We start from the raw sequence: 26,713 nt of genomic DNA on the forward strand, positions 1-26,713 counted from the left end.
TCCTGATTTCCAGGCTTAACTCTTGCAACTCATATCCAAGAATGAAGCAACTCACCCTGAAAAAGCTCCAACTAGTACAAAATGCAGTAGCCCTTCTTCTTAGAAACATCGGCTGCTGTGATTGTAACACCCTAGCATTCAACACTTGCTCTCCATTGAATACACAATCCAGTTCAAAGTCTCTGTCCCAATATTAAAGTCTTCCATGAGGTCAGATTTAACTACCTGAGAGATCACTGCCTCCTCCATGATCATAATCTCTCAAAGTAGCTGTGTTCCACCAGAACAAGGAAGCAGTTTTTCATGAAAAGCATGGAGTTTGCCAGGTGGGCAGAGGAAAGAGTGATGGGACAGCTGCTACATGGCAAGGTCCCCAAAATATACTACAATGTACAACATAACGTTAATAATAACAGAGAGCAGAAAGTGGCCTATTGTACTCACCACACAATTTTTATTTATTATTTTTTTGGCAGCACTTTCAAAACTTTTGCCAAGCTAAACCCAAGTAAGGATCCGCACAGTTCCAGAAACTTTCAGTATATCTTCTTAGAGTACAGATTGCTCTCCACTCCCAATGGATGAGATTGGCAGTTGGCAGATGCGTTTCCCAGAGAACTAGCCTCATGAAGACAACAGAGAGAAGAGCACACCATGCTGGGGAGAAGCTGTCCACTGGAAAGTCTGGAAATGATTACCAAGACACTGAAGAGGAAAGGGGGGATTTGTCTGGAAACCTCTACTTACCCCTTGTTCAGATTCCAACAGTTCTGTTTTGACTCTGACTGCCGGCATCCCATCAAGCATTAACATTCTGTTCTCAAAGGTGTTGATGTCCTAAGTAACGGGGAAAAAAGAGAAGCAAGAGTCAACTTAAAAGGAAAAAAATGTTTGGCTCAGTTCACCTACAATGCTGCAGATGCAGTACCAGTTTGCTGGTTTTTGCTAATTAAAATGAGAATGTTGGACCATCAATTTGCTAAATCCCTAACATGAACACTCACAAAAGTTTGGGAATTAATGTTGTTTGGTACATAGTTACCATCAACTTGTTAATTATATTAAAAATACTGTCAACTATCCTATCAATTACTTATATGTATGGAAACTAAATCTCTGTGGTACAGCAGGTAATAATTTTCTGATTTCTTCATTTGAAGCAGAAAGATACATATATATCATCTCTCATTCACTGCTAAGCTATCAATAGTCACCTCCAATCCACCATTGATGCCAGCCTCCATCACCCACTTGTTACATTTTCAAACAAGCACCTTTGTGCTTTCTCCCATGCTGCCCCACATGCTTGCGAGGAGCTTCCCATAAATATCTGCAAAATTAACTCATTATCCATCTTCAAAACCCTCCTCAAAACTCTCTTGCTATGGTGCCTACAAAAAACTTGATAATAGTAAGACTGTTGGGCTGAGACTATCATACTAACCAACATTGTCCCATTGTTTCCTTGTACTCCCCACCCATCTGTCTGTACCCATCTGTTGTCTCTTGTCTTATAGATTGCAAGGTCCCTCTTTTTGTTCTGTGTTTATACTGCACCAAGCATAATGGGGTCTTGGTCATTAACTAGTGGCCGCAGTTCGCTATTCCTGGCCAATGGGAGCTGCGAGCAGCCGTACCTGTGGACGCTCAGGTAAACGAAGTGTCTCGTGGCCCGCCAGGGGCTTATTCTGAACAAGTCGCGAACCAAGTTTGGGAACCCCTGTCCTAGGCCCTATGGTAACTCAAATAATTACTACTACTACTATATATATATATATATATATAACAACACACACACACATACACACATTTCCTCTTTGTAATATTGAAAACTTTAGAGTTAGAATTGGCAGCCTTGTGTCCACACATGGAGTTATTCAGGAAGAGCAATTTCTGAATAGCTATTTCAGAATAACTTCATGTGTAGACAAGCCCTAGATCTGATGGGGGGAGGGGGCAGGGGAGTCCACAAATAACTGAGTAACTGTATTCCCAAATGCCTTGTTTTCATGCTAAGCTATTTTTAATGTAACAAAAGAAAAGAATGGTGTCCTTTGGAATGACAGAACAGCAACGTTAAGTGAAAGCTCAGAGATCATATTCAGGGCCAAAGCTTCACAAGTAATACTCTGCACTTCTCTAGCACCTTTCAAATGGGTAGCTCAACTACTTTTACAAATAGGCACTACGCTGTGCCTTTAAGGCACAGCCCCACAGCAGTGAGTAAAAAGCTGTACCAATGAATACAACAGGGTGGATGAAGACAATTCCTCCATCCTCTTCTATATCACTGAGGGTTAGGTACAATCCATCTTAGCTACAGAAACATAATATTGTAACAACTATTTTACAAATTGGACAACGAAGGCACACATAGGTGAAAAGTGACTTTCTCAAGGTAACACAACAAATCAGGGACAGACTTTGGAACCAAATCCTTGGGTCATGAATCCAAGCCCCTACTGTAACCACTAGTCTTCCTCCTCAGTAACGTAAATCTAATGGGAAGTCTCCCTTATGTGTATTCCACTGGCAGCCCATCAGTATAATACTCTCCAGTGCATTTATTTATTTTGAAAGCATGTGTTCATTACCATATTTCTTCATACAATTTCTTTTTATTTTACAAATTGAAAGGTGTGAAAATTGCTGCTAACCCAAGTATAGTGTCCCTTGGGGGTGGGGGTCGACAACTCCAGAAAAGCACAGCAACTTTAATTACATGGTTACCTTTGTGAAGTTTGTGGGGAAATGGACCTGACTGGGAAACTGAACGTAAGGGAACACTATGAGCATGAAATTTGGTCAGTTAAAAAAAAGCAAAAAATAAAAAACAGAAAAACATCTTTAAAAGTATTTTAAGTACTACACCTTCCCAAGAGTCTCAGTTTTCACGACAGTATGAGTAGTCGGGTCTTAAAAACATTTCTACTTCCCCTGTTGCTGCATAAATAACTCACAGTAAAAGAGGAAAACTATGGGCTAGTCTACACTAGAAGCACTGTAGCACGCCTGGTGAAGCACTCTATGCTGAGGGGACAGCTCTCCTGTTGGCATAATAAAGACACCCCCGCAAAAGGCGGCAGCTATGTAATTGTGAGAAGCTCTCTCTCTGACATAGCGCTATCCACACTGGTGCTAAGGTCAGTATAATTTATGTCATCATTGCTCAGGAGGGTGGCTTATTCATACCCCTCAATGACATAAGTTATACCGACATAAGTGGTAATGTGTACAAGCCTGAAAACAGGAAAACGAACACGTCGGTTCTCAAGGTACTCGCCAGGAGCAGACCAATTAAGCGGGGTTCTGTGTAGCAGTTTGAAGGAACTGGGGGATGGGGGAGACACACTGAAATTGATTACACGTAAAATACTCCCATATGCACCAAAGTCAACAAACTGAACAAAACTTCCTCTAATCTTTTAATAATAATCTTAGATACTACAATAAATTACAGTTTCAGACAAAATAACTGACATTTAAAAGGCAAGCTAAGTTGTTCACCTGTTCCCTACTAAGATCTCTCTCCATAATGTGGCAAGCTTAAAAATGCTGGATACAATGAAGACCAAGAAAATTAAAAATATAATGCTTTAACATAATTTCTTTAATCATCTTTGGATACCTTGATTTTTATCAGGGGTTGGGGGAGAAGGGATTACGATACCAACAAAATAACTCAGTGAAATTGTTCCAGACTTAAAATTCCTCTTCCCAGCAAGGGTGGTGTATTGTTTACTTATCAGGAATGGATCTCATGTCCTAGGGCGTCACTTAACTTCAGTGGTTTGGATGTGGTTTAGGGTGGAGCAGCAAAGGCAGCCAGCTTGGCATTCCAAGCTCTGTAACGCTTTTATTCCACTTGCTAGGAAGTCCCTTCCCTTTCGTGATTTATAAGAAGCACAGTTTTGAGTTTTACAGCAAGATCAGGAATACAGTATAATAAAGCATCCCTTAGGCTGTTTAGTTTGTAGACAAAGAAGGATGAGCTGATATTGCTTCATACCCCTAAGGAGGTCTTATCCAAATGAAAAGAGGAAGAGACTTTCTTGTGCAGGAGGCACAAGCAGAAGGGGGTGAAAAAAAGAAACAAAGAGCGATTCAGAAAAGGCAGGTTTAATGAACTGTTAGAATCTGATTAGAGGCTAATGTCCCTTTTAGTGCTTTGTACCAATTTACAGCTGATATACTTTAACCATTTTTCCCACTGGCTGTGATAAACTCATTAGTTTTAAAAATACAAGCTAACCAGAGTCTTCGAAGTTTAAAACTGATAAATCATGGAAACCTGGCTAGTTCATGTATCATTTAACACATTTACATTTAACTAAACTTTCACGGCTCCCCCCTCCATTTGTTGCCTAAAATCATATTTCTTAAGGGTAAGTTCTGCTTTTTGAGCTGTGGTCTGAAGAATGAGCATAGTGAACAGTTCTGGCTTTTGGATCATGTTTAATTTGGACTGGGAATAATCACAGAAACAGACTTCTCCCAAATCATTTCTTTTTGCACTTATAACTAACTGGTTAACTTGGGACATGGTTTACTACCTCCCAAGCAGATCTAGTCTGTATATCATAAGTAAAAATGAAATCTTTAGTCCAATATTCACATATAAACTTGCTTAACCATTTTTGAGCTGGAGAGAGAGAAAAAATAAACTGAACGCTTTTCCAAGTACCAAAAAAAAAGCCACATGACTATTTTTGAAACAGCTGTAGAAGGAAAGTTGACTGTTGCTGAGAAGAACCTTTGAGGGTAAATTGGTTTTAAATTTGACTGAGCTATGGTGCATGCTTTTGAAAAATCACACTCAATTTTTAACAACCAGAGCTGTAGACCGGGGGAGTGTCAGGTGTACTTTCCATGCATGAGTGATAATTTTCTTGCATATTCAAGCACAAATAGAAAAAATATAATAAAGCAACATATTTTATAGTCATTAATGAAGCAGGGCACTTTCAAAATAATACCTATTTCTTAGATAGCATATTTTTATTGGTAGATTTCAAACCACTTTACAAGGAGGTCACTATCATTATTCTGACCTGAAACACAGAGAGGTGAAATGACTCAATTTGATTCAACTATGTAATAGTGTCCTAAGGTAGAATCCTGGTTGTAAGAGTCAGCGCTTGTCTATACTACAGAGTCTTTGAAAGAATAGCTATACTGCTACAGTCACACCAACTGAAAGAGCTTCCTAGTGGAGATGCAGCAGAAGCCCACAGGAGTTCTGCCTGTATAGCTAAACCACCTCCCCAAACATTATTATCTAAGCCAGTGGTGCTCAAACTTTTCCTGTCCTTACCAGTAGTGGAATCTGTCCATGCCCCCACTCCATTACTACACAGTTGACTCAGCAGAGGAGTTTGGGCTGACTGCAGAGCTGGGGACAGACTGGGAATGGGGGAGGAGCTGGGACTAGAGGTGGAGCTGGCCTGGGGTTGGAGAGGAAATGAGGGCAGAGCTGGGCTGTGGGGGAGGGAGCACAGAATGGAGCTGTGACTGGAGCCCGAGCTGGGCTGGGGGCAGAACAGGGACCAGAGCAGAGCTGTGGCTGGAACTGGGCTAGGGATGGAGCAGGGGGCAGAGTGGAACTGTGGCTGGACTTGGGCTTGGGGCAAAGCAGGGCTGGGTGGTGCTCCCCCCTCACCCCTCGTGGGAGCTGGCCCAGGGCCCAGTGCGCACCCCCCAAAAAAGTTCCTCCACGCCCACTTACGGGGGCATACCCCACAGTTTGGGGATCACTGATCTAAGCCAACAGAAGCACTCTTATGTCTGTATAGTTGCATTGACACCAGGGTTTTTGCTGGCATAGCTATGTTGGCCAGCGGTATGACATTTTCCCACACACCTAGCCAGCACAGCTACTCCGTAAAAACTTTGTGGTGTAGACTAAGCCTTACTGAGAAGTAGACTGACCAAGATACTTGTGAATGTGACACAAGAAGAAATTTTGCTCTGGCAGGGAAGCGTACATGACCTGATAGAGCAGGGGTAGGCAACCTATGGCACGCGTGCCAAAGGCGGCACGTGAGCTGATTTTCAGTGGCACGCACACTGCCTGGGTCCTGGCCACCGGTCCGGGGGGCTCTGCATTTTAATTTAATTTTAAATGAAGCTTCTTAAACATTTTTAAAACCTTATTTACTTTACATACAACAATAGTTTAGTTATACATTATAAACTTATAGAAAGAGACCTTCTAAAAATGTTAAAATGTATTACTGGCACGCGAAACCTTAAATTAGAGTGAATAAATGAAGACTCGGCACACCTCTTCTGAAAGGTTGCCGACCCTTGTGATAGAGCTTTTCCATCTATGATTTCTATTATTCTAATTTGACTTCATTGTCTTCCTTAATAGATTCACCAGTCCAACCTAAACAAAGTGTTTTACCATTAAAACACATTCAGACCCCTGTTCTAATCGACTCATACAGAAGCCAATAGCTAAATTTAACTCCCATTGACTTCTGGGGGTACAGGATTGGATCCTTATCCAGGAATTTTCTGTATATGTTGTAATAATACAGCTTCCTGTGAGAGCAAAGATCTTTTAGCACAAATGCATACTCAGCATGTGTGTTCGAGCCTCACTTTGAACTATACATGAGAATACCAAAGGCACTGTTTCATGGATAAGCAACAACTGGGTTTTGAAATATCTTTATGAAAAGGGCAAAATGGGACTAGATATCTTGAAAAGATAAAAGGAGATTTTTTCCCCCAAAAGATTTTCCTTCAAGCCACAGCAACAAAGATTCTACCCCTGTAACATAGAGAAAGCTCTGATTGAGACAGCTGCAACAAAGTCCTAAAGCATGTAGGGCATCTGTCATTTACGACGACACATTTTTAAAAACCCACTTTTTAATACTTATGAAATCATGTTACAAAATAGTACACGTCAGAGTGAACAGCCAACTATATACACATATTTTCATGTCTCAAAACCAAAAACCCTATGCACACTGGGAGCAAACCTCTGTGTCTGCACAGGAGGAGAGTTTGCATATAGCCAGTCAGAGCATAATCAGGGGATAAGTTTGTAAATAACATCCAGCGAATGCAAATGAGATGCACAAAAGCCATTTCTGGAATTGCCATTTATTGCTATTGCCAAGCAGGAGAAACAGCTCACTTGCTTGTGCTTAAAAACTGCACATAGAAGGAAGTGAGAATAGGAGCAGTTATAGGGCCAGCCATTGATTGAAATTCTTCCAAAGCTTCCCGTGAAACACTCTCTCTCAGCCAGATGCTCAATGCCTCATGATATATTCTGGACACAGAGCTGTCACATGTCTGCAAGCCTCCAGCACCCACACTCCTCATCTTCACTTCACCTTTCCGGTGAGCATTTGCCATTCTCAGCAGCCCTACCAGTGGGTCTGTGCTGCTTTCTCATAACCTTCATTTGAACTCCTGCAGGACCAAGTGCTCTGTCAGCTATTTAGAATAGAATTCCTTTGACCGATTTTCTAACCCAAGAAGAATCTAGGCTACCTCCACTTGCTCCTGAAGTGTTTTCCATTGTCTTGATCTTGGTAGAACATTCAAGTATTTCCATAATGACCTGAATGGCCTGCAGTGCTGGAAAAATTTCATTTTCATCTCAGAAGTAGGATTTCCTAATGGATTATAAATGTTAGAAAATTCTTTAATTTTCACATTATAATGTAGGTTTAGATGTGGGATGAAAAACCACTCATGTTTCCATTTTTGAAAAATGAAGCATCAGTTACTCGGGGGAGGAACAGCATAAAATTTGTCAGATTATTTGTATTTAAACCTAAAGGAATGAATAACTTTTAAGAGAAGTAATTTTGGAGGCCTAATCACTGATTGTGCACCTCTTAATCAGCTTTCATGTCTGCAGAGCTTGCTTCTTTATTCCAGTCACATTTAAGCAAGTTTTCAGTGAAATATTATAATTTCTTGATGCAGTCTTTGATTCTTCATTTCATTCTTCTTTCAAAGTTTTCAATCATCTTGCGAATCTTAATCTTGTTCTTGAATATTCAAAATTATCTCCAGATGAAAATTTCAACAAAATTCCTTTTACAGTTTTCTGCCCTTTTTCTTTGATTCTCGTATTAGAGACATCATTAGCCTATTCATAGCTGGACCCTATTTTTCCTGCTGCACTGCAATCTTTTATCAATTTTTCCAGATATATATATTTATTATTATACTGAAAAGATCAATGGAACTTTAATATAATGAGACTTTTATAGGTTTTCCACTATTATAGGAAATATTGCCACTCTGCCCTCTTCATTTTGTCTCTTTGGAATACTCTACTAATCATATGATCCATGACAGTTTTTGTCAGAATCTTGCTGTGACACAGACATGCCCAAGTAGATAATATTACACCTATGTCAGACCATCTTCTCAGTATTTCATCAACGAGGTCATGTGTGGTCTCTGCTGAAAGCTAAGTAGTAGCTGATTGTCATGGTTATTGCAAAATGTTTGTACATGAAACTATTTTAGAGCTATGTAAATTATAGCATATTATGTTCCAAGTCTATTGAGAATAAAACTTATCATATGAGGAGGCGGAGCCGGAGAGTCAACATAAGAACAATGAACATCCCTGGACACAGCCTATGTGTACTGCCTGGAGATTTACAAAGACAAATGAACACCAGGAGAGTTCTCGTCAGAAGGGCTAAGAGTTGATTAATAAGCAAAAGTGATTTTATTAAATATAAAAGTAGGATTTAAGTGGTTCCAAGTAATAACAGACAGAACAAAGTAAGTTTCCAAGCAAAATAAAACAAAACACGCAAGTCTAAGCCTAATAGATTAAGAAACTGATTACAGATGAAATCTCACCCCCAGATATGTTCCAATAAGCTTCTTTCACAGACTGGACTCCTTCCTAGTGTAAACATAAGAACATAAGAATGACCATACTGGGTCAGACCAAATGTCCATCCAGCCCAGTATCCTGTCTACCGACAGTGGCCAATGACAGGTACCCCAGAGGGAGTGAATCTAACAGGTAATGATCAAGTGATCTCTCTCCTGCCATCCATCTCCACCCTCTGACAAACAGAGGCTAGGGACACCATTCCTTACCCAACCTGGCTAATAGCCATTAATGGACTTAAACTCCATGAATTTATCTAGTTCTCTTTTAAACCCTGTTATAGTCCTAGCCTTCACAACCTCCTCAGGCAAGGAGTTCCACCTGTTGACTGTGTGCTGTGTGAAGAAGAACTTCCTTTTATTTGTTTTAAACCTGCTGCCCATTAATTTCATTTGGTGGCCCCTAGTTCTTATATTATGGAAACTTTTCCTTATTCACTTTCTCCACACAACTCATGATTTTATATACCTCTATCATATCCCCCCTTAGTCTCCTCTTTTCCAAGCTGAAAAGTCCTAGCCTCTTTAATCTCTCCTCATATGGGACCCGTTCTAAACCACTAATCATTTTAGTTGCCCTTCTCTGAACCTTTTCTAATGCCAGTATATCTTTTTTGAGATGAGGAGACCACATCTGTATGCAGTATTCAAGATGTGGGCGTACCATGGATTTATATAAGGGCAATAAGATAGTCTCCATCTTATTCTCTATCCCTATTTGAATGATTCCTAACATCCTGTTTGCTTTTTTGACTGCCGCTGCACACTGCATGGACATCTTCAGAGAACTATCCATGCCGACTCCAAGATCTCTTTCCTGATTAGTTGTAGCTAAATTAGCCCCCTTCATATTGTATGTATAGTTGCAGTTATTTTTTCATTACTTTACATTTATCCACATTAAATTTCATTTGCCATTTTGTTGCCCAATCACTTAGTTTTGTGAGATCTTTTTGAAGTTCTTCACAGTCTTCTTTCGTCTTAACTATCTTGAGTGGTTTAGTATCGTCTGCAAACTTTGCCACCTTACTGTTTACCCCTTTCTCCGGATCATTTATGAATAAGTTGAACAGTATTGGTCCTAGGACTGATCCTTTGGGAACACCACTAGTTACCCCTCTCCATTCTGAAAATTTACCATTTACTCCTACCCTTTGTTCCCTGTCTTTTAACCAGTTCTCAATGCATGAAAGGATCTTCCCTCTTATCCCATGACAACTTAATTTACGTAAGAGACTTTGGTGAGGGACCTTGTCAAAAGCTTCCTGGAAATCTAAGTACACTATGTCCACTGGATCCCCTTTGTCCACATGTTTGTTGACCCCTTCAAAGAACTCTAATAGATTAGTAAGACATGATTGTGGGTCCAGCAATCACTCACACCCCCGTAGTTACTGTCCTTTGTTCCAGTTTCTTTCAGGCATCTCTTTGGGGTGGAGAGGCCATCTCTTGAGCCATCTGAAGACAAAGTGGAGAGGCTTCCAGGGCCTTTTATATTCTCTCTCTTGTGGGCGGAAACCCCTTTGTTCTTCTGTGCAAAGTCACAGCAACAAGATGAAGTTTGTAGCCACCTGGGCAAGTCACATGTCCATGAATCATTCAGTTTTTTGCAGGCCGACGCCATTGTTTACATATTAGTTTGAATGTTCCCAGTAAAGCTCAGATGTGGATTGGCGTCTCCCAAAGTCCATTGTCAGTTAAGTGTTTCTTGATTGGGCACTTACTGAGAATAGTCCTTTCTCAAGAAGTTGACCAAATGCTTCACTGAGGTTACTTAGAGTCAAACACATTGAGATATAAGTACATAGCCAATATTCATAACTTCAGATACAAAAATGATACACACATACAGACAGCATAATCATAACCAGCAAACTACAACCTTTCCATAGACACTCCACTTGACCTCCTCTGTACAAGACCTGGTGCAACCATAGGACCCTGGTTGCAACAATGATCTATACGGTCACAGTTCATGTCAATAACATCACAACAGTGACCTCCACATCACCTCTCCTCCTTCCATCTGTCAGCTCATGACTACAACAACTCTCAAAGAACTGAACAAACGGGGAAGTGATCCCAGGCTATAAAGGGACGCAGTCTGTGAAAAGTATTGCAGCTGACGGTGAGACAACCTTTTGCATTTAAGCCTATTAGCTTGGTAAATTTAGGAATTAGCTTGCATTTTTATCTTTTTTATTTCTTTTGTAATCTATCCTGACTTGTATGCATATATACTTGTAATCACTTAAAATTTCTCTTTCTGTAGTTAATAAACTTATCTTACTGTTTTATCTTAACCAATATGAGTTTGCATTAAAGTGTGTGGGGAACATCTACTTGATAAATAAGGATGGTGCATAATCATTACCCAGTGTTGGAATGACGGACTTACCATGAGATTACACTGTCCCAGGACAATACTTAGCAGTACAAGACACACTTTTCTGGGGAACAAGGATGGGACTGAGGATATGCAGGTGTTGCCCTGTAAGTAATTTATGAGTGGCTAGCTAGTAGCTCTCAATACTGTGTAGCTGGGAGGAAGTTATATGCTGAAGGCTGTGTGTGTGAGCAGAACCTGGAGAGGTGGTTGTTCACTAGCAAAGCAGTGCAAGAGGCATCCCAGGCTAGATTGTACCCTGGGGAATATCAAATATGGTAACTGCACCTAAACTAATGCTAACCCATTTGATCAATTCTTTTCCTGCCACATCCAACTCTGGAAGGCACTGAGCACCGTCAGCTCTCAACAATTTTAATGAAAGTTGAAGATGCCCAGAATCTTGTAGGAGCAAGCCAATATGTTACATATCAAACTGATGTACTGATAGTACAACACATAAATTACTTTAGGGCTACCGAGATACTCATGATAATTTTGCCAGTGTTGTACTAAAAGATCTAATGCAAATATTCTGGGCTTGATTCTGACTTCACAACATTTTCTGCTCCAGTGTATTTCAACTGGACCATCAAAATGCTTTAGATACATTTCACCATTCCATCAACACAAAGCAGTTTTAAAAACAGCTTCTGGATCAAACTGGCCCAAAGACTTCAATGGAGTTACTCTTGATGTATATATGAGGGAGATCAGAATGAAGCCCTCTCTTTATCTTGTAAGGAATAAATGTCTATTTATTCAAATTCAAGTTATAACGATGGCCCATAACCCTTGCTAGAAAATGAATCTGATACAAATAACTCAAGTAAGTGTCCCTGCAAAAAAATTCTACCTTAGAACCTAGGTTGAGATAATATTTAGAAGTATTTGTTTGGTGATAAAGAATAAATGACAAGCATTTACAACAGAACTTTTGAACTGTAATTGTTGCAAAATATAATTTACTTTCTATGATGTTGGCAGAATAAGATTTCACTTTGTTTTAGCATATTTCCAGACATAGACAGCATAGTATGTATGATTCCTCTTTTTTCTGTAGATCCATACATAAAATAACTTTGAATTAGAATGTCCTACAGAAATGCCTGTTTACATAGAGAAACATTTTTTAAAAAATGGCCTTATAATCAACATACAATGCTACCCTTCAACATTTTGAAAGTACCTTAAGAAATTAAACAGATAATAAAGCAGTGATTTTACAACTGTATAAAATTCTTATTCAACTTTAATGAAACTTGGGAATATATAAACAGATGGAAAAAATAGGAAAAAGCATTTGTATTTTCAAGACTGAAATAATATTTAGGGACCTAGAGAGAACAAGAATATTGGCAGATAAAATAAGATCCAACAAAAAGTACAAGTTAAGGCATATGGAAAAATACAATTAGAAAATCATAAATCTGAAAAGCTGTAATGCCCAAAGAGACTTGGAGGTGGTAGTGAACAAGAAATTAGATATGAGTTTGCAATGCTATACTGCATAAAAAATATTCAAGGCGAGTGTGCAAATATACAACTCTGGTGAGTCTGCATCTGAAATATAAGATTCAGTAGCAGCCAACTTATTACTAGACAATTGAAGACAAACTAGGAGAGTCCAGAAGCAAGTAGATCAAGGATCTGGAAGAAGTGACTCATTGGGAAAGATTTTAAAATGTGAAATGTGTAGCCTGGCTACATGAGGGCTCATAGAAGACAAAACTATAAATATCTGATATCAAGAAAGAAATAGTTATTTAGCATGGGACAAGATGGCAGAATCAGCAGTAAGAAAGCTAAGAAAAATTAAGCTAATTATTAGGAAAGCCTCCTGACACTGAGATCTGTAATTCTGTGGAACAATTTTCCAGAGAAAGTGGGAGAAGCCCCCGCACTGAAGCTAACTAAAATTGCCCTGGAAAAAGCAATAGGAAGCTTATTGGGAAAAAAAGCAATTCTGCATCAGAAAAGGGGACAGACTAGATGACCTAATCATTTTATGATTCTATTTATAACTCTATATGCCATTCCCGTTAATGCAGTATTGTTCCTTCTAGTCTATTCCAATGTAATTTGTCCATTCCAGTCTAGTTTTAAATGGCACCTTTGTAACTATGTTATCATCCCAACAAGCATGGCAATAGGTAACTGACCTTGAAAAGAAACTGCATTTATAATCTGTATTTATTGTGGAAAAATATGCAACGTAAGTTACAGGAAGAAAAACAGATGTTGGATTCATTCCCATTTTCAGTGGCAAGAATATCTTGAAGTCCTTTATATACTATAATTAATCTCAATTTCTTGTAATCAATATATTGTTAATTACTCATATTACTCATCTGTAAATATGTATATGCTTAATTATAGAATAAGAATCATAAAATCATAGCCGTGGCAAAGGAGAACAATCCGACAGGAAGAGACTTTCAAACATATTAGACTAATATAACACCAATTCGCCATATACAAGTTTGCTTTGCTACATTTACTTAAAGTGGAAGGAACCCATCTGGGGGGAGTGCAAACTCTATGAGTTTCCCAGACTGGATGAAGAGCTCTGTGTAAACCCAAAAGCTTGACTTGCTCCCAAAATTATTCATTGGTTGCTTCACCACCCCTCCAGATTCACAGAGCTGATGCCCAAATTCGCATAGGTGATGTCCAAACAGCCCCCAAAGGAGGGGTTTTCAGAATTAGGAGAAAGGAGAGTGCATGCCTTAGATCAGTGGTATGTAACCTGCAGCCCACGGGCCACATGCAGCCCATCTGGGTAATCTGCTGGCTGGCCGCAAGACAGTGTTTACATTGACTGTCCGCAGGCACAGCCACCCACAACTCCCAGTGGCCGTGATCTGCCGTACATATAAGGTTATTATCCAGTTCAAAATTTTTCCAGGAAACCAGGGTTACCAGCCCAAATTTTGCCATCAGATCTTAATCACATGTGGTTAAGTCTATGGCTATGTGAAGTGTTGGTAACAAAACCCCAAACTATTCTAGTTTCAGGTTCTATTCCCAAACTGAAATTCAGATCAAATTCACCAAACAAGAAAAAAAAAAGACCACTTCAAATTATTAATGTTTTGAGTGTATGTGGACCATGCCTGAAATACAAAGCTGCATATTATTTTGATATGAAACTGTGTAGTTCTGGCTGAGTTTCATTTTGAGATTTTGGTTTCATTTCAACTCAGAACAAATCTTCAGGAGTGGGAATGTCATGGATCAGAAATAAATACAGTGTTCAAAAGAACGCATGTGAACCAATAAACAAACAACAAATCACAATCACACTATGTCTCATCTTAAAGGCAACACCTTCAAAACCCCACTGACTCCTGGAACCACTAGTTCAGCAGATGACTCAGAAGGATAACTCACACAGTATCATTAACACCACAATTTTTGCAGTAGCCAAAATTTTCCTCATAGGTCTCTCGTGCTGGCACTGACCATGCCATCTCCTGCTTGTGCCCCAAACTAAGCAACAACATAAGGATCTACAAATGCAAAAGCTTCTGAAATGTGACTCTAGGGGCCAGATTTTTAAGGCAGTTAGACACCAATCTGCATCTGTAGGCATCTAAGTACTTTTAAAAATCTGGCCCTAAGGAACTTGGACAAGTGCTCATAACAATTCAGTGTCAGAGCTAGGTATAAAATGTAAATCTCTGTGTCTTATCTCCAGACCATACTGCCTCTCTGTACAGTCACTTGCTTAAATTATACTTTGACTTGGCACATGTAGTATGAAAGAAGAAAAGGGTTCTGATTTCAGGAAAGACCAAGTTTGGTGTGACATCAAGAGGCTCAGAAATGCAATCAGAGGTCAAGCTGCTCCCTGTCAAGCTGTAGAGCCTCAGAATGTACCTGTCTACTTAGCGTACTTTAAGATCTCATTCCATCAACTCTGCCTGCCTGCCTCATTACTTATTGCTAATGAAATCACACATGTCTCTACAAGGGATTATTGATAATTACGATAGTGGTTGCTTCAGATATGCTATGAGTTATTTGAATCACAATATCAGAGAGGTAGCCGTGTTAGTCTGGATCTGTAAAAGCAGCAAATACCCACTTCGTCGGATGTGAAATGCATCAGACAAAGTGGGTATTCACCCACGAAAGCTCATGCTCCAATACGTCTGTTAGTCTATTGGTGCCACAGGACTCTTTGCTGCTTTTGAATCACAATAGCATTCATTGTAACATGGCAATAAAATCTAACAACAAAATTATTGTATTTTGATTGCTTGTATTCATATTCTGTATTCACTGAATAATACTAGATACTTGGCTGAAGACCAAAAAAGTATTTGCTACATATTTATGGAATTTCTCTGTCCCACATGCATATATAACAAAGATTTGCTTAATAGAATTCTAACTATTTAGTAAAGGTTTGTATTTTAATGTATTTATCTATCCACAAACCTAAAAAGGCAGTTTGAGTTAAAATTAAAAATAAAACCTATTCACACCATTTTATGATGCATAACAGGGATCGACAACCTTTGGCACGCGGCTTGCCAGGGTAAGCACCCTGGCAGCCCGGGCTGGTTTGTTTACCTGCCGCGTCCACAGGTTCAGCCGATCACGGCACTCACTGGCCACAGTCCGCTGCTCCAGGCCAATGGGGGCAGCGGCGGCCAGCACATCCCTCGGCCTGTGCTGCTTCCCGCTGTGACTGCCCTTTATGTGTCTCTGAAGTAAAGGCAAAAAAAGGAAGATTGCTATCAAGTGGTTAGTCACTTTTGTTTCACAAGAAGAAAGTTATGACTGACCTAACAGGGGGGAGGGATAGCTCAGTGGTTTGAGCATTGGCCTGCTAAACCCAGGGTTGTGAGTTCAATCCTTGAGGGGGCCACTTGGGGATCTGGGGCAAACTCAGTACTTGGTCCTGCTAGTGAAGGCAGGGGGCTGGACTCGATGACCTTTCAAGGTCCCTTCCAGTTCTAGGAGATGGGATATCTCCATTAATTTCTTTTCTATTTCTAGATCTCCACCCTTCCTTGACTACAGTTGCAAGTCAAATGACTCTCAGTTGTTATTGAATTCTCTACGTTCTATACTCCTGAAGCAGTGTTCACATACCTTCTTTCAGTCTCCCTCAAGAAAAATACCCAAAATGGGATGGAAAGAAAGTGGAGTGGGGTGAAGTAAAAGTTTGTTCACGATTCTATTTGATCTATAAAAAAAGTATTCATTGAAGAGTTTGTTTGCTGCTTGGAAGAGTGACAAAAGATTATAACAGAGACATTCAAATGTTATATGAAAAATGCTGTGTAAGCAATCCAATTCAGGTGATTCCTTTTGTTTAGGAGATAGCTGTTGGAGACACGAAAGGAAAAGGTTTACATATATGCCCCTCCCTTTATATAGGGCTGAAGTGACAAGTATTTTGGTTGCTTGCCTCCATCTGCAGGTAGGAGGACATAATATCCACAGGTTGTAGGAAAAACTATTTCTGACAAGCCATTCTCTGACAAAGATTATTTGAAACTATCATATGCACAGCCCTAGTAGAGCTCCCCCTTTGGCTGGACACCCCTCCAGGGCTGTTATCTTTGGGTTCCTCCTCACTGGGCCCTTTGTATTTTAAGCCTCCTTTCCAGGCAATGCCCCTGGCTTGGGGCCTCTAGGCACATGTTTGGGGTGCAAATCCTCTTTCTAGCACCCCTTTGAGAGCTGAGATCTTGCAGTCCAACTGCCGAGCCCCTGGGGTAGTACTGACAACTCAGGTTCTCCCCATAGCTTAAACACACCTGCTCCCAGAATTCCAGATGTGTCGGTGCTCTAGGTCTACAATTTAACTCTTCATGAGCATGCGGCAGAGAAACCAGAACAGACACAGACTTTGCACAGAATTCTAAACATAAATATTCTTTACTTAGCACAAGAAATACACAGATCTAGACAAAATGATAACCATGATTATACATGTGTCCCTGCTTCCATTTCCTCACCACTCTCGAGAGCTCTTTGGGCTTAGGCAGAGTGCTCTGGGGTGTCAGGATTCTTCCCTGCAGCTTCTGGCATCTCTTCAGAATCATGAAGCCTCTCCCCATCTCTAAGTCAGCTATCCTTCTCTGACCTTCGTTGGTCCCACAGCTAAACCGAAGACTCGTTATGAAAGCTTGTCTGTCTCCTGTTCACTCCTGCCAAAAGCTTCCTGTTTCTTGCTTTGCAAGTCCCCCAGGTTTATACGCATTACGCCTCTGGCATTTAGGGCAGCGACGAAGCTCTTCCACTCCTATCTGGTTCTAGCAAGTCTTTCAATGGTCCCCCAGCTGTGCCCCAGGTCTTTCAGTTCAGCTTTCACAGCTCTTTGTCACATTGTTTTCAGATGGCCTCGTTTTCATTTGCCTTCAGGTATCCATGTTATTGCTATTCTGGTGATGGAATCAGTTTTCATTCAAAGTACATGGCCAATCCATCTCCAACACTTCCTGGTAATGATTGTGCTCTTATCTTCTTGGCTGCACTGTGTGAATAGGTCTTGGTTTGAGATTGTTCTGGGCTAAAAGATATGGAAAATGTTTTTGAGGCAAGTTGTATGGAGTGAAGACAGTTTGGACATGTCATACATTCCCCAGCATTCTGTACTATAAAGTAGTGTTGAAAGTACACAGCTGTGATAAATCTTGAGTTTGGTTTTGGTGTTGTGTTTTGATGATTTCCAGACTGTATTTAAGCTCCTGATGGTGTTCCTAGCTTTATTGATTCTATTCCGGATGTCCTGGCTTGTTCCACCATCCTGACTAGTGGTGCTGCCCAAGTATGTGAATGTTTCTACACTGGTGAGAACATGATCCTATATCCATAGTGATAATAGTGAGGCAATATTAAGGATCATGATATCTGTCTTATTGCGGTTGATTTTTAGTCCGATTTGCTGGCTGAACGTATTGAGTTGGATTGTTTTTTCTTGTATATGGTGCTGGGTATGTGATAGGCAAGCGAGATCATCTGCAAAGCCTAGGTCTTCAAGGTATGAGAAGGGTGTCCATTTAATGCCTCTTGGCATGTCTTCTGTTGTACGCTGAATTACCCAGTTGATGGCACTGTTGAAGAGGATTGCGGACATGACGCACCCCTGATGTACTCCTGTTTTGACTTCACAACTGAGCTCACTGTGATCAACACTGCAGTAAAGTTGGAATAGAAGCTTTTGATGATGTTGATTATATGGAGAGGGATTCCATATGCCTGCAAAATGCGCCATAGGCTGCTCCTGTGAATGCTGTCAAAAGCCTTCTCAAAATCTATTAAGTTTATATTGAGTTGCCATTACCATTCTAAGCATTGTTCTATTATGTTTTGTAGAGTGAAGATCTGCTCTGTGCATCCACGCTCTTTCTGAAAACCGGCTTGCTCTTTTCTGAGAACGCTATCAACTGCCTTTGATATACACTGGATTATGATCTTACACAATAACTTGCTTTGCATAGATAAAAGTATGATACCACACCAGTTATTAAAATCACTGAAAGCTCCTTTCTTTGGTATCTTCATTTATAACCCCATTGGTCCACTCATCTGGGACTTTTTCCCTTTCCCAGACTGATGTGAACAGAGGGGCCAGGATAGATGCTACTAACTCAGGATTTACCTTGAACAATTATGCATTCAAGTTTTCCTTGCCAGGAGCTTTCCCATTTTTTAAGGATTTGATGGCTTGGATGATCTCTTCCTTTGTTGAGATGTCTGTGTTGATATCAAGATCTTCTTCTGCCTCCTTGATGCAGGGCCGTCCCTAGCTATTCTGGGGCCCTACGCAGCACCCCCCAGCACTCAACGTCGGCACGGCTGGGGCCGGGCCGCTGCACTTTCCGCCGCCGGTGAGTGCAGGCCCATCTCTGCTGCAGTCCTCAGGCGCGGGGACCATGGGGAAGGGGCGGGGCAGGGGCTGGAGCAGCACGCAGCTGCGCAGGGCACCAGGAAATTTGGTGCCCCACATTTCCTGGTGGCCTACGCAGCTGCGTACTTTGCGTATGGGAAAGGTCGGTCCTGCCTGGAAGTTTGCTTCCTCTTTAGGTGGTTCCCTGTTCAACAATTCCTTGAAATGCTCTGTCCAGCACATTTCTTGTTCTTTTTCTGTTGCCAATAGGTGGCCTTGTTTGTCCCCGATGAGTGTGTTTGTTGGCGTCTGCCATTTGCCACTGATAAGCCGTGTCATTTTGTAGACTGTTCCTTGTTCACCACAGGCAGCTGCATCCTCTGCTTGTATTGCCAGATTATCAATATAGTGTTGTTTGTCTGCTCTCTCAAGGCGTTTAACCTCCCAGTGTGCCGTGCTATACTGCTCATAATATTTGTCCCTTAGCTTCTGGGATTTTGTGTCTAAAACTTTTTTCTTCAGGGCTCACCTGGTTTCTATGGTGTTCCATGTGCTGGATATAATCCACTCCTTTCTTTTCTTCTGCCTGTAGTCTAAACAGGATTCACTGCTCTGTTTATAGATTGTTGTTACTTTGTCCCACCTCTTGTTGATCTGCATTCCACTCCTCTTCATAAAGGTCTGCAAGTGCCTGAAACCTGTTCTTTAACTGCAGAACAAAGGCTTTCTGTATTTCAGGGGACTTTAGCTTGTAACGTCATAACATTTATGTCCCTTGTTTGGTGGACCCACACGTCTCAGTTTTTGCTTGATGGAGGCTGTCACAAGGCGGTAATCGCTGCCAACATCTGATTCCCTTCTCACTTTCACATCTGTCAATGAGCGTCGCCATTTGCCATTGATCATCATATGGTCAATCTGGTTCTTATCTCTGCCATTTCGAGAACACCATGTCTGCTTGTGAATTTCACAATACTGAAATAGGGTTCCACCGATGACTAGGTCGTTCATATTGCATAGATCAACAAGCCTCTCTCCGTTTTTATTCATGGTGCCACACACGTCTTCCCATTGCTCTGTTGTTATTTGTGTTGTCCTTCCTGATCTTGGCATTCAGGGCTCCCATGATGACAGTTACATCGTGGCATAGTACTCTCTCTAGCTCCACCTGTAGTGTAAGGTAGATTTGTCCTTTCCTTCTTCATCACTGTCATTTGTCGGAGCATAGCACTGAATCAGGGTGATAGTATTTTGTTTCCCTATCAGTCTGGCTCTCATAAGTCTGCTGCTGATGGACTTCCACTTGAGCAGGGACCGCTCCACTCCCTTCTTCAAAAGGATGGCAACACCCTCATGATGTTTATATATTCCCCTAAAAATACCTTGGTTATTTGTTCTTCTGCTGCAGATTTTCCACTCCTCCTCCATGCAGGGAAGTTAGAGGGACTAGCCTCGCCAAGTTTCAGCCAACACATTATCGAAAGATGTTTCCATCTGAACAGGCAACCACTTAAGGTTTTTCTAACTAACTACTGTCCCTGGTTTGGCAGAGATATGCTAAACCCGTCAGCAAATGGGGGATTCCATATTCACATAACAGAATCCCATGATACAACAATTTCATAATAACTTCGTAATATCAACAAGAATTCACAAACTGCCCATGAAAGCTTATGTCCAAATAAATGTGTTAGTCTCTAAGGTGCCACAAGGACTCCTCGTTGTTGTTTTTGTACACAGAAAGATTCTCTAACATCATCTTCAAATTGTCACAGAAGCATCAAGAAATTTTTCCTCTACCTATTAAGGTTAAACAGGGGCTTTTTCAGAAATGCAGAGCAAGGGCCCACACTGTCCCAGGAGTTGACCAGGAATCAGTTTTTTAATCTGATCCTCAGTCCACTTCTGCTCTGGAAGGGAAATAATCTGCACAAGTCACTTTCCTAGTGTGCCAGCTCATCTGTGCTGGCTGATGTGCTCCTGCCCTAGCTTGCTGACCTTCCTAAGTTGGAACTAGTAACCCCCCAGAGGTGGCTGGCTCTTTCCCCCATGCACTGCTACCCACAGGATGGGTAGTAAATGTAGGGGAGAAGGGGACATTTTATAACCCCTTCTTCTCATATGCAGGCATGAAACAATAGTCACAATTTGTCCTTCGAGTCCTCTGAGGTCTTCTATCCCAGGACAGATGCTTGAAGAGAATTCTGCTCTGCCAGCAGACAGACTGTTTGGTTATACCACCCCTCACATCCTCACAGGCTTGCTTTTTCAGAAATAGGCCTGAACTTTTCATGCTGAAAAATCCCAGGCCCTATCACGACTGAAGATCCAGACTGGAAGCAGTAAAATAACCAGGGACAAGGGCTCAGCAATCTGGACACCACCACCTTCTCTTTAAAACAATCATCCTGAAGTTACACCAGCCCATGTATCCCTGGACAAAATAAAAGGAAAAGATCCCATTTCTGAGGCTGAAGGTTCCAGGTTCATTCCCCAGTGATGAGTCATTATGGAGATTCTTACAAAGTGATTGCAACTGTAATCAATGTTCAGGATTATCTCATAAAAGATTATTTGTATCCAGTGACAAATGTATTTATCTGATTTGTCCGACATCCCTTTGGTCTTTGTACCTTCTCATGTTTGTCTCTGTACTCGAGCTTTACTCCTTTGGGTTGGTACTGAAGACAAATTTTTAGTTGGAAGGCAGCCACAGGGAATTACAAAATTCTGATGAAGTGTCTTATTTGCACTTGCTCCTCTTTCAGGTTTTGCCATACACACAGGTTCCTCTCCTCTTCTTTATAGGAGAGAGAGAGAGAGAGAGAGAGAGAGACATAATCAACATGTTCTAGGCCAGTCCATTATATATACAAGGGGCTCACTAGTTCCTTCTTTTTCATTTCCAGCTGAAGGACACCCTGCTGGACTAAGTGACATAGAAGACCTAAGGGGCAGCAAACTGCTTCCAGCTTTGAGAGCAGCAGCACATTGCTGTGGACAGCTGCACCCAGAGTGCCATGTATACCAGACCCCATTAGTCCAGCATGGCTGTCGGCCACAGGAATCCCACAGCAGTACCAAAGGGATAAAGATGGGGAAGACTTGGCTCAACCACAAACTGGACTTATAGCAGGTTCTGCATATAGTGGAAGACATCACCCAAAAAATGTCTCAAATGTCCTGTCTCCACCTTCTGTCAATGAGGAACTACAACTCTAACTTATACCCACGCATCTAGACTAGTGTAGAAGATCTAAGAAATTTCAAATTTGTTTGTTAACAGTTATTTGCAATTATGAATAAATACAGTTTAATTCATGGTTACATCATAAGAATAAGGGAATAATTAAATAAAATTGAGTGGCTGCAAATGGAACAGAGAGATAATTCCATAGAAACTAAACAATACTTCACTGCCTTGCAATTTATGTTTTGCACTCTGCTTCACATCATGCACCAGAGTATAGTAATTGCTTGTATGCATTTTTTTCTCTGAAGGAAGAAAACTGCTTATTTGAACACTCCAGGAGACTGGATGTGTGAACTTATGATATTCAAGTTTCAAATGTTATCTCAGTGTTGGGAGTCTGATCCTAATCCCACTAAGGTCAATAGTAGTTTTGCAATTGGTTTCAATTGGAGCATTACTGGACAAACATTTACTACAAAAGCCGGTAAAATAGTATTCTTTGGAGCAGAAGTGTGACAACTGCAGGCTTTTTTCAGTTGGTGAATGAACTGCAAACCATTCAGGATTCCTGTGAGTGAACAAGAATTTAAGTATTTGCTAAACAGTCTGGACATGTAATTTTCAAGTTATGTGTTGTTTACAAATTGTTCACTTCAACTATTAGATACTTACTATTTGTGGTGTCTGATTCTTCACATATTATATTTTCTGATCCCTGACTGGATGATTTGAAATTTTTAAATACTGTAGGAGAACAATGAGTGATGAATAGTAAATAAAGCAACCAATGGTGCAAGCATTCTCAGGTGCCCAAATCTTTGCAGGATTGTGGCCTAATTTTGCATTAGATATAATTACTGTCAGGAGCATCATATACTGAGCATATGCCATGCCCACTGACTCCAACAGAAAATATTCAAAATCTTTTCTCAACAATTAGAGCATTAAAAATCCATGCTCAAATAAAGAGATATATTTAGGCAGCTAGTCACACAAGCCAGGAGAAACTTGGCAAGTATAATCTGAAAGACTAGAAAATAACATTTAAAAAGAAAAAAAGCAATCATTTTACAAAAATGTGGTAAGCCATTTATGAGCTATTGATTTGAAGCATGGAACACATTGTAACTGCTGAATTCCTTCTGGGAATGGAGAATGTGATAGCCAACATCCTCCTTTGTCTTTTGAGATGGAAATGTTCTTCAAATGGATCACACACAGGAAACTCAACAGTTAAATCTATTTTAATTAATTCACAAAATTTGGAAATTCTTCACAAGATTCCCATCCAAGGCTGGAGAGTGAAACAGAGAGAACTGCCCAATTCAGGGTTTCCTGCTCCAGATAGTGACTCCAACACCTGGTACTGGTCACTATCATAGAGAGGATACTGACTAGATGGACAACTCATCTGATCTGGTGTGGCAATTCCTCTGTTCCTGTAATGATTAGTTCCCTGTAAATTATTTCACAAGTGATTCAGGTCATCAGGATTCACCACTGGGGCTTACGCTGGACTCTAAGTGAGCTCTTCACAAGCCTGTAGACCTTGGGTCCTTTGTTATCCTCTTCCATGACTTTGTCTTTGAAAGCTCAATGTTATGGCCTGTCTATGTACATAATTGTAATTTCATGCATACTGGATAACAACCATAGTGACAATGACAGTTGCTGGCAAAGCACTACAACAGTACACAGCATTGTGTGTTGTTATTATCATCATTGCAAATACAGAACAGGTGCTACCACAACATATTCAATGAGATACACATCCTGTATCTGGTATTTAGACCCAGTCATCAACAATAGTTTTCGGTGTGATGTTCTGTGTGAGTGAGTTTGATATAATCACGAATTACTGCTAATTAGGTCCCACTGTGTCTTTAAATCCTCATTAATGAACTTTACTTCAGTGAACCGGGTTGTACATCCCACAGCATGGAGATCTAACATAGCATTCTGTTATCTTTAAAACAGCATCACATTCCCATTAAAAATGTATGGTGACCTTACCCATGTGTAAGCCTTCAAGAAATAATGCACTGAGATAACTGGTTGTTTGGCATCATCCACTCTTTATTGTGTGTGTCAAATCCTGAGTCATATTGATACATTTAACATTTCTCATTAGTACATAATAGGAAATTGTGGCTATGTAATACTAACACTTAACTTTTCTCATTAGTACATAGGCACAATTTGCTATTATGTAAACCACATATACCCTACATGTGGTTTAGTTATACTGTGTACAACATGCTGAAAATGATTTTTTGTTCACATGGGCTCTGTTTCACATACAATATAATGTATTTATTATAATGTAATGTGTTTATTAGTACTACTTTGCATCATAAGCTCCATGTGTGTTGAACTGCAAATATTTTGAAGCAATAATTTCTGCACAGTGGTAAAGTTTGTCAGGCAACACAGGAACTCACATGTCCCCTACACCTCTCTGCACAACACGTATATCATTAATATGTGTGGGTGCCAAACTGCCCCACTTGATCCCTTCATTGTTTTGTCTGTGGAGGTTTAATAAACATTAATAAAACATATTTACATGCAACAAAATTATAGCAATCACTGGTCAGAAGAGCAATGGTGATTAGAGTTTGACTGATGCTGGATACACATCTCTAAATAGTCATTCATCCATCTTATGCAGGCAATTCAGTGCAACTTTTTATACTGGATGTCTGTAGCCATATCATCTGTTCACAAGAATGCAGGGAATACTCATATGCCCTAATTCAGGAAGCACTCTCTATGGGATTTAAGCAGGGGGAAAGTTAAGCAGAATTTAATTATTATTGTAGAATAATAGGCAGGAATAGATGTTCCCCCGATATAAAGCAAGAGATTTATAAACTAAGACTATGTCTACTCTACACAACTTTTAGCAACACAGCTGTGGTGCTAGAGCCATGCCACAAAAAGGCATGTAGTCGCTGTTTATCAGCGGGACAGAGCTCTCCTGCCGACAAAGCACTGTTCACACCGTCAATTTTTGTGACGAAAACTTTTGTCATTCACGGGGGTGTTTTCTTCAAACCTCTGAACGACAAAAGTTTTGTCATTCAGGTTCCAGTGTAGACAAAGCCTAAGGAGTTATGTGGGAATCAACCCAATAGTACATTCCTACTAAAGGATGCTGTGATAAATGGGGGAGGGGGAGGGTAGCTCCCTTTTATGGACACCCAGCCAGCCAGTAGCTATAAAATCCCTCTTAGTAGCTGTTCTCTAATTGCTCTACCTGTAAAGGGTTAAAAAGTCTCACTGTTATGCATAGGTAAAAGGAAGTGAGTGGGCACTGGGCAAAAGAGCCAGAAGGCTAGAACTTTTTAAAATTGAAAAAAGACTCCCCTTTGTCTGTCTCTTGTTGTTCTTCTGGGAAAGGTGGACAGGGCAGTAGCTATGCTGTAAGAAGCTTGGGCCAGGTATAAAAAAATCATCAGTATCATACCTAGAAACTAATCATTTAAAACCCCAGATATGCAAGTAGATCAGGAAATGTCTAGGAAGACGTGATTAGACTTATCCCTTTTATTTCGCTATGGCTTGTGGATTCCTCTGTGCTAACCCCAGGTGCTTTTGTTTTGCTTGTAACCTTTAAGCTGGACCTCAAGAAAGCTATTCTTCGTGCTTAATCCTTGTAGCTGTTTTTTTTTAAATCTAGCAATAGCCTGAGTTTCCAGATGTATTTTCTTTCTTTTTTTTAATTAATAAAATTTACCTTTTTTAAGAACAGAATTGGATTTTTGTGCCTTAAGAGGTTTGTGCACGTGTTCTTTAATTAGCTGGTAGCAACAGCTGATTTCCTATTTTTTCTTTTTCAGCTCTTCCCCGGAGAGAGGGTGAAAGGGCTTGAGGTTACCCCACAGGAAGGAATTCCCAAGTGCACCTTCCTGGGCTCTCAAAGGGGTTCTGCACTTGAGTGCTGGCAGCATCTACCAATCCAAGGTCAGAGAAAAGCTGTAACCTTGGGAGTTTAATACAAGCCTGGAGTGGCCAGTATTAATTTTTAGAATCCTTGTGGGCCCCCACCTTCTCCAGTCGAAGAGCCAGAGTGGGGAATGAATTAGCCTTGACATGGTGGCAGGAAGTGGGATCATTTTGAACCAGAGGCACAGACCTCAGGATTTTAAAAGGACACATTTTTCTTTTGGCAGCCTGCAAAGCCATTGAGGTTTTTTTTCCTTTATTTTCTTTTCTTTGCTGCCTGAGAGGGAACAGGCATGCAAAGGGTTCAACCTGCAAAGCCAGGGAGTCCAACAAGCAGTTTAGTTTTTTTCCTAGCTTCGTAACAACGAAATAGCTGGGCTAGAGTAGGGCAGCCCTGTGCATGAGGTTGCGGTCAGGCACCGAAACCCTAGAGAAACCAGTCTTCCCA

At 40.6% G+C, this 26,713-nt stretch overlaps 1 protein-coding gene across 4 annotated transcripts in view; it reads right to left on the reverse strand.

The window, feature by feature from the left end:
• The window catches only part of KLF12 (Kruppel like factor 12), a 341,374-nt gene that overhangs the window by 183,891 nt on the left and 130,770 nt on the right, over positions 1 to 26,713 (reverse strand). For 3 of the 4 annotated variants that reach the window (XM_026660877.2, XM_026660850.2, XM_026660911.2), the window contains exon 3: positions 748 to 837. In XM_026660877.2, the coding sequence (XP_026516662.1) occupies positions 748 to 837 (90 nt within the window). Of the gene's footprint in view, positions 1 to 444; positions 519 to 747; positions 838 to 26,713 lie in introns of those variants that run through there. The other variant, XM_026660994.2, reaches the window with a different exon arrangement.

Source organism: Terrapene carolina, unplaced genomic scaffold, assembly GCF_002925995.2.
Source record: "Terrapene carolina triunguis isolate 2854851 unplaced genomic scaffold, T_m_triunguis-2.0 Scaffold21, whole genome shotgun sequence".
NCBI lineage: Eukaryota > Metazoa > Chordata > Testudines > Emydidae > Terrapene > Terrapene triunguis.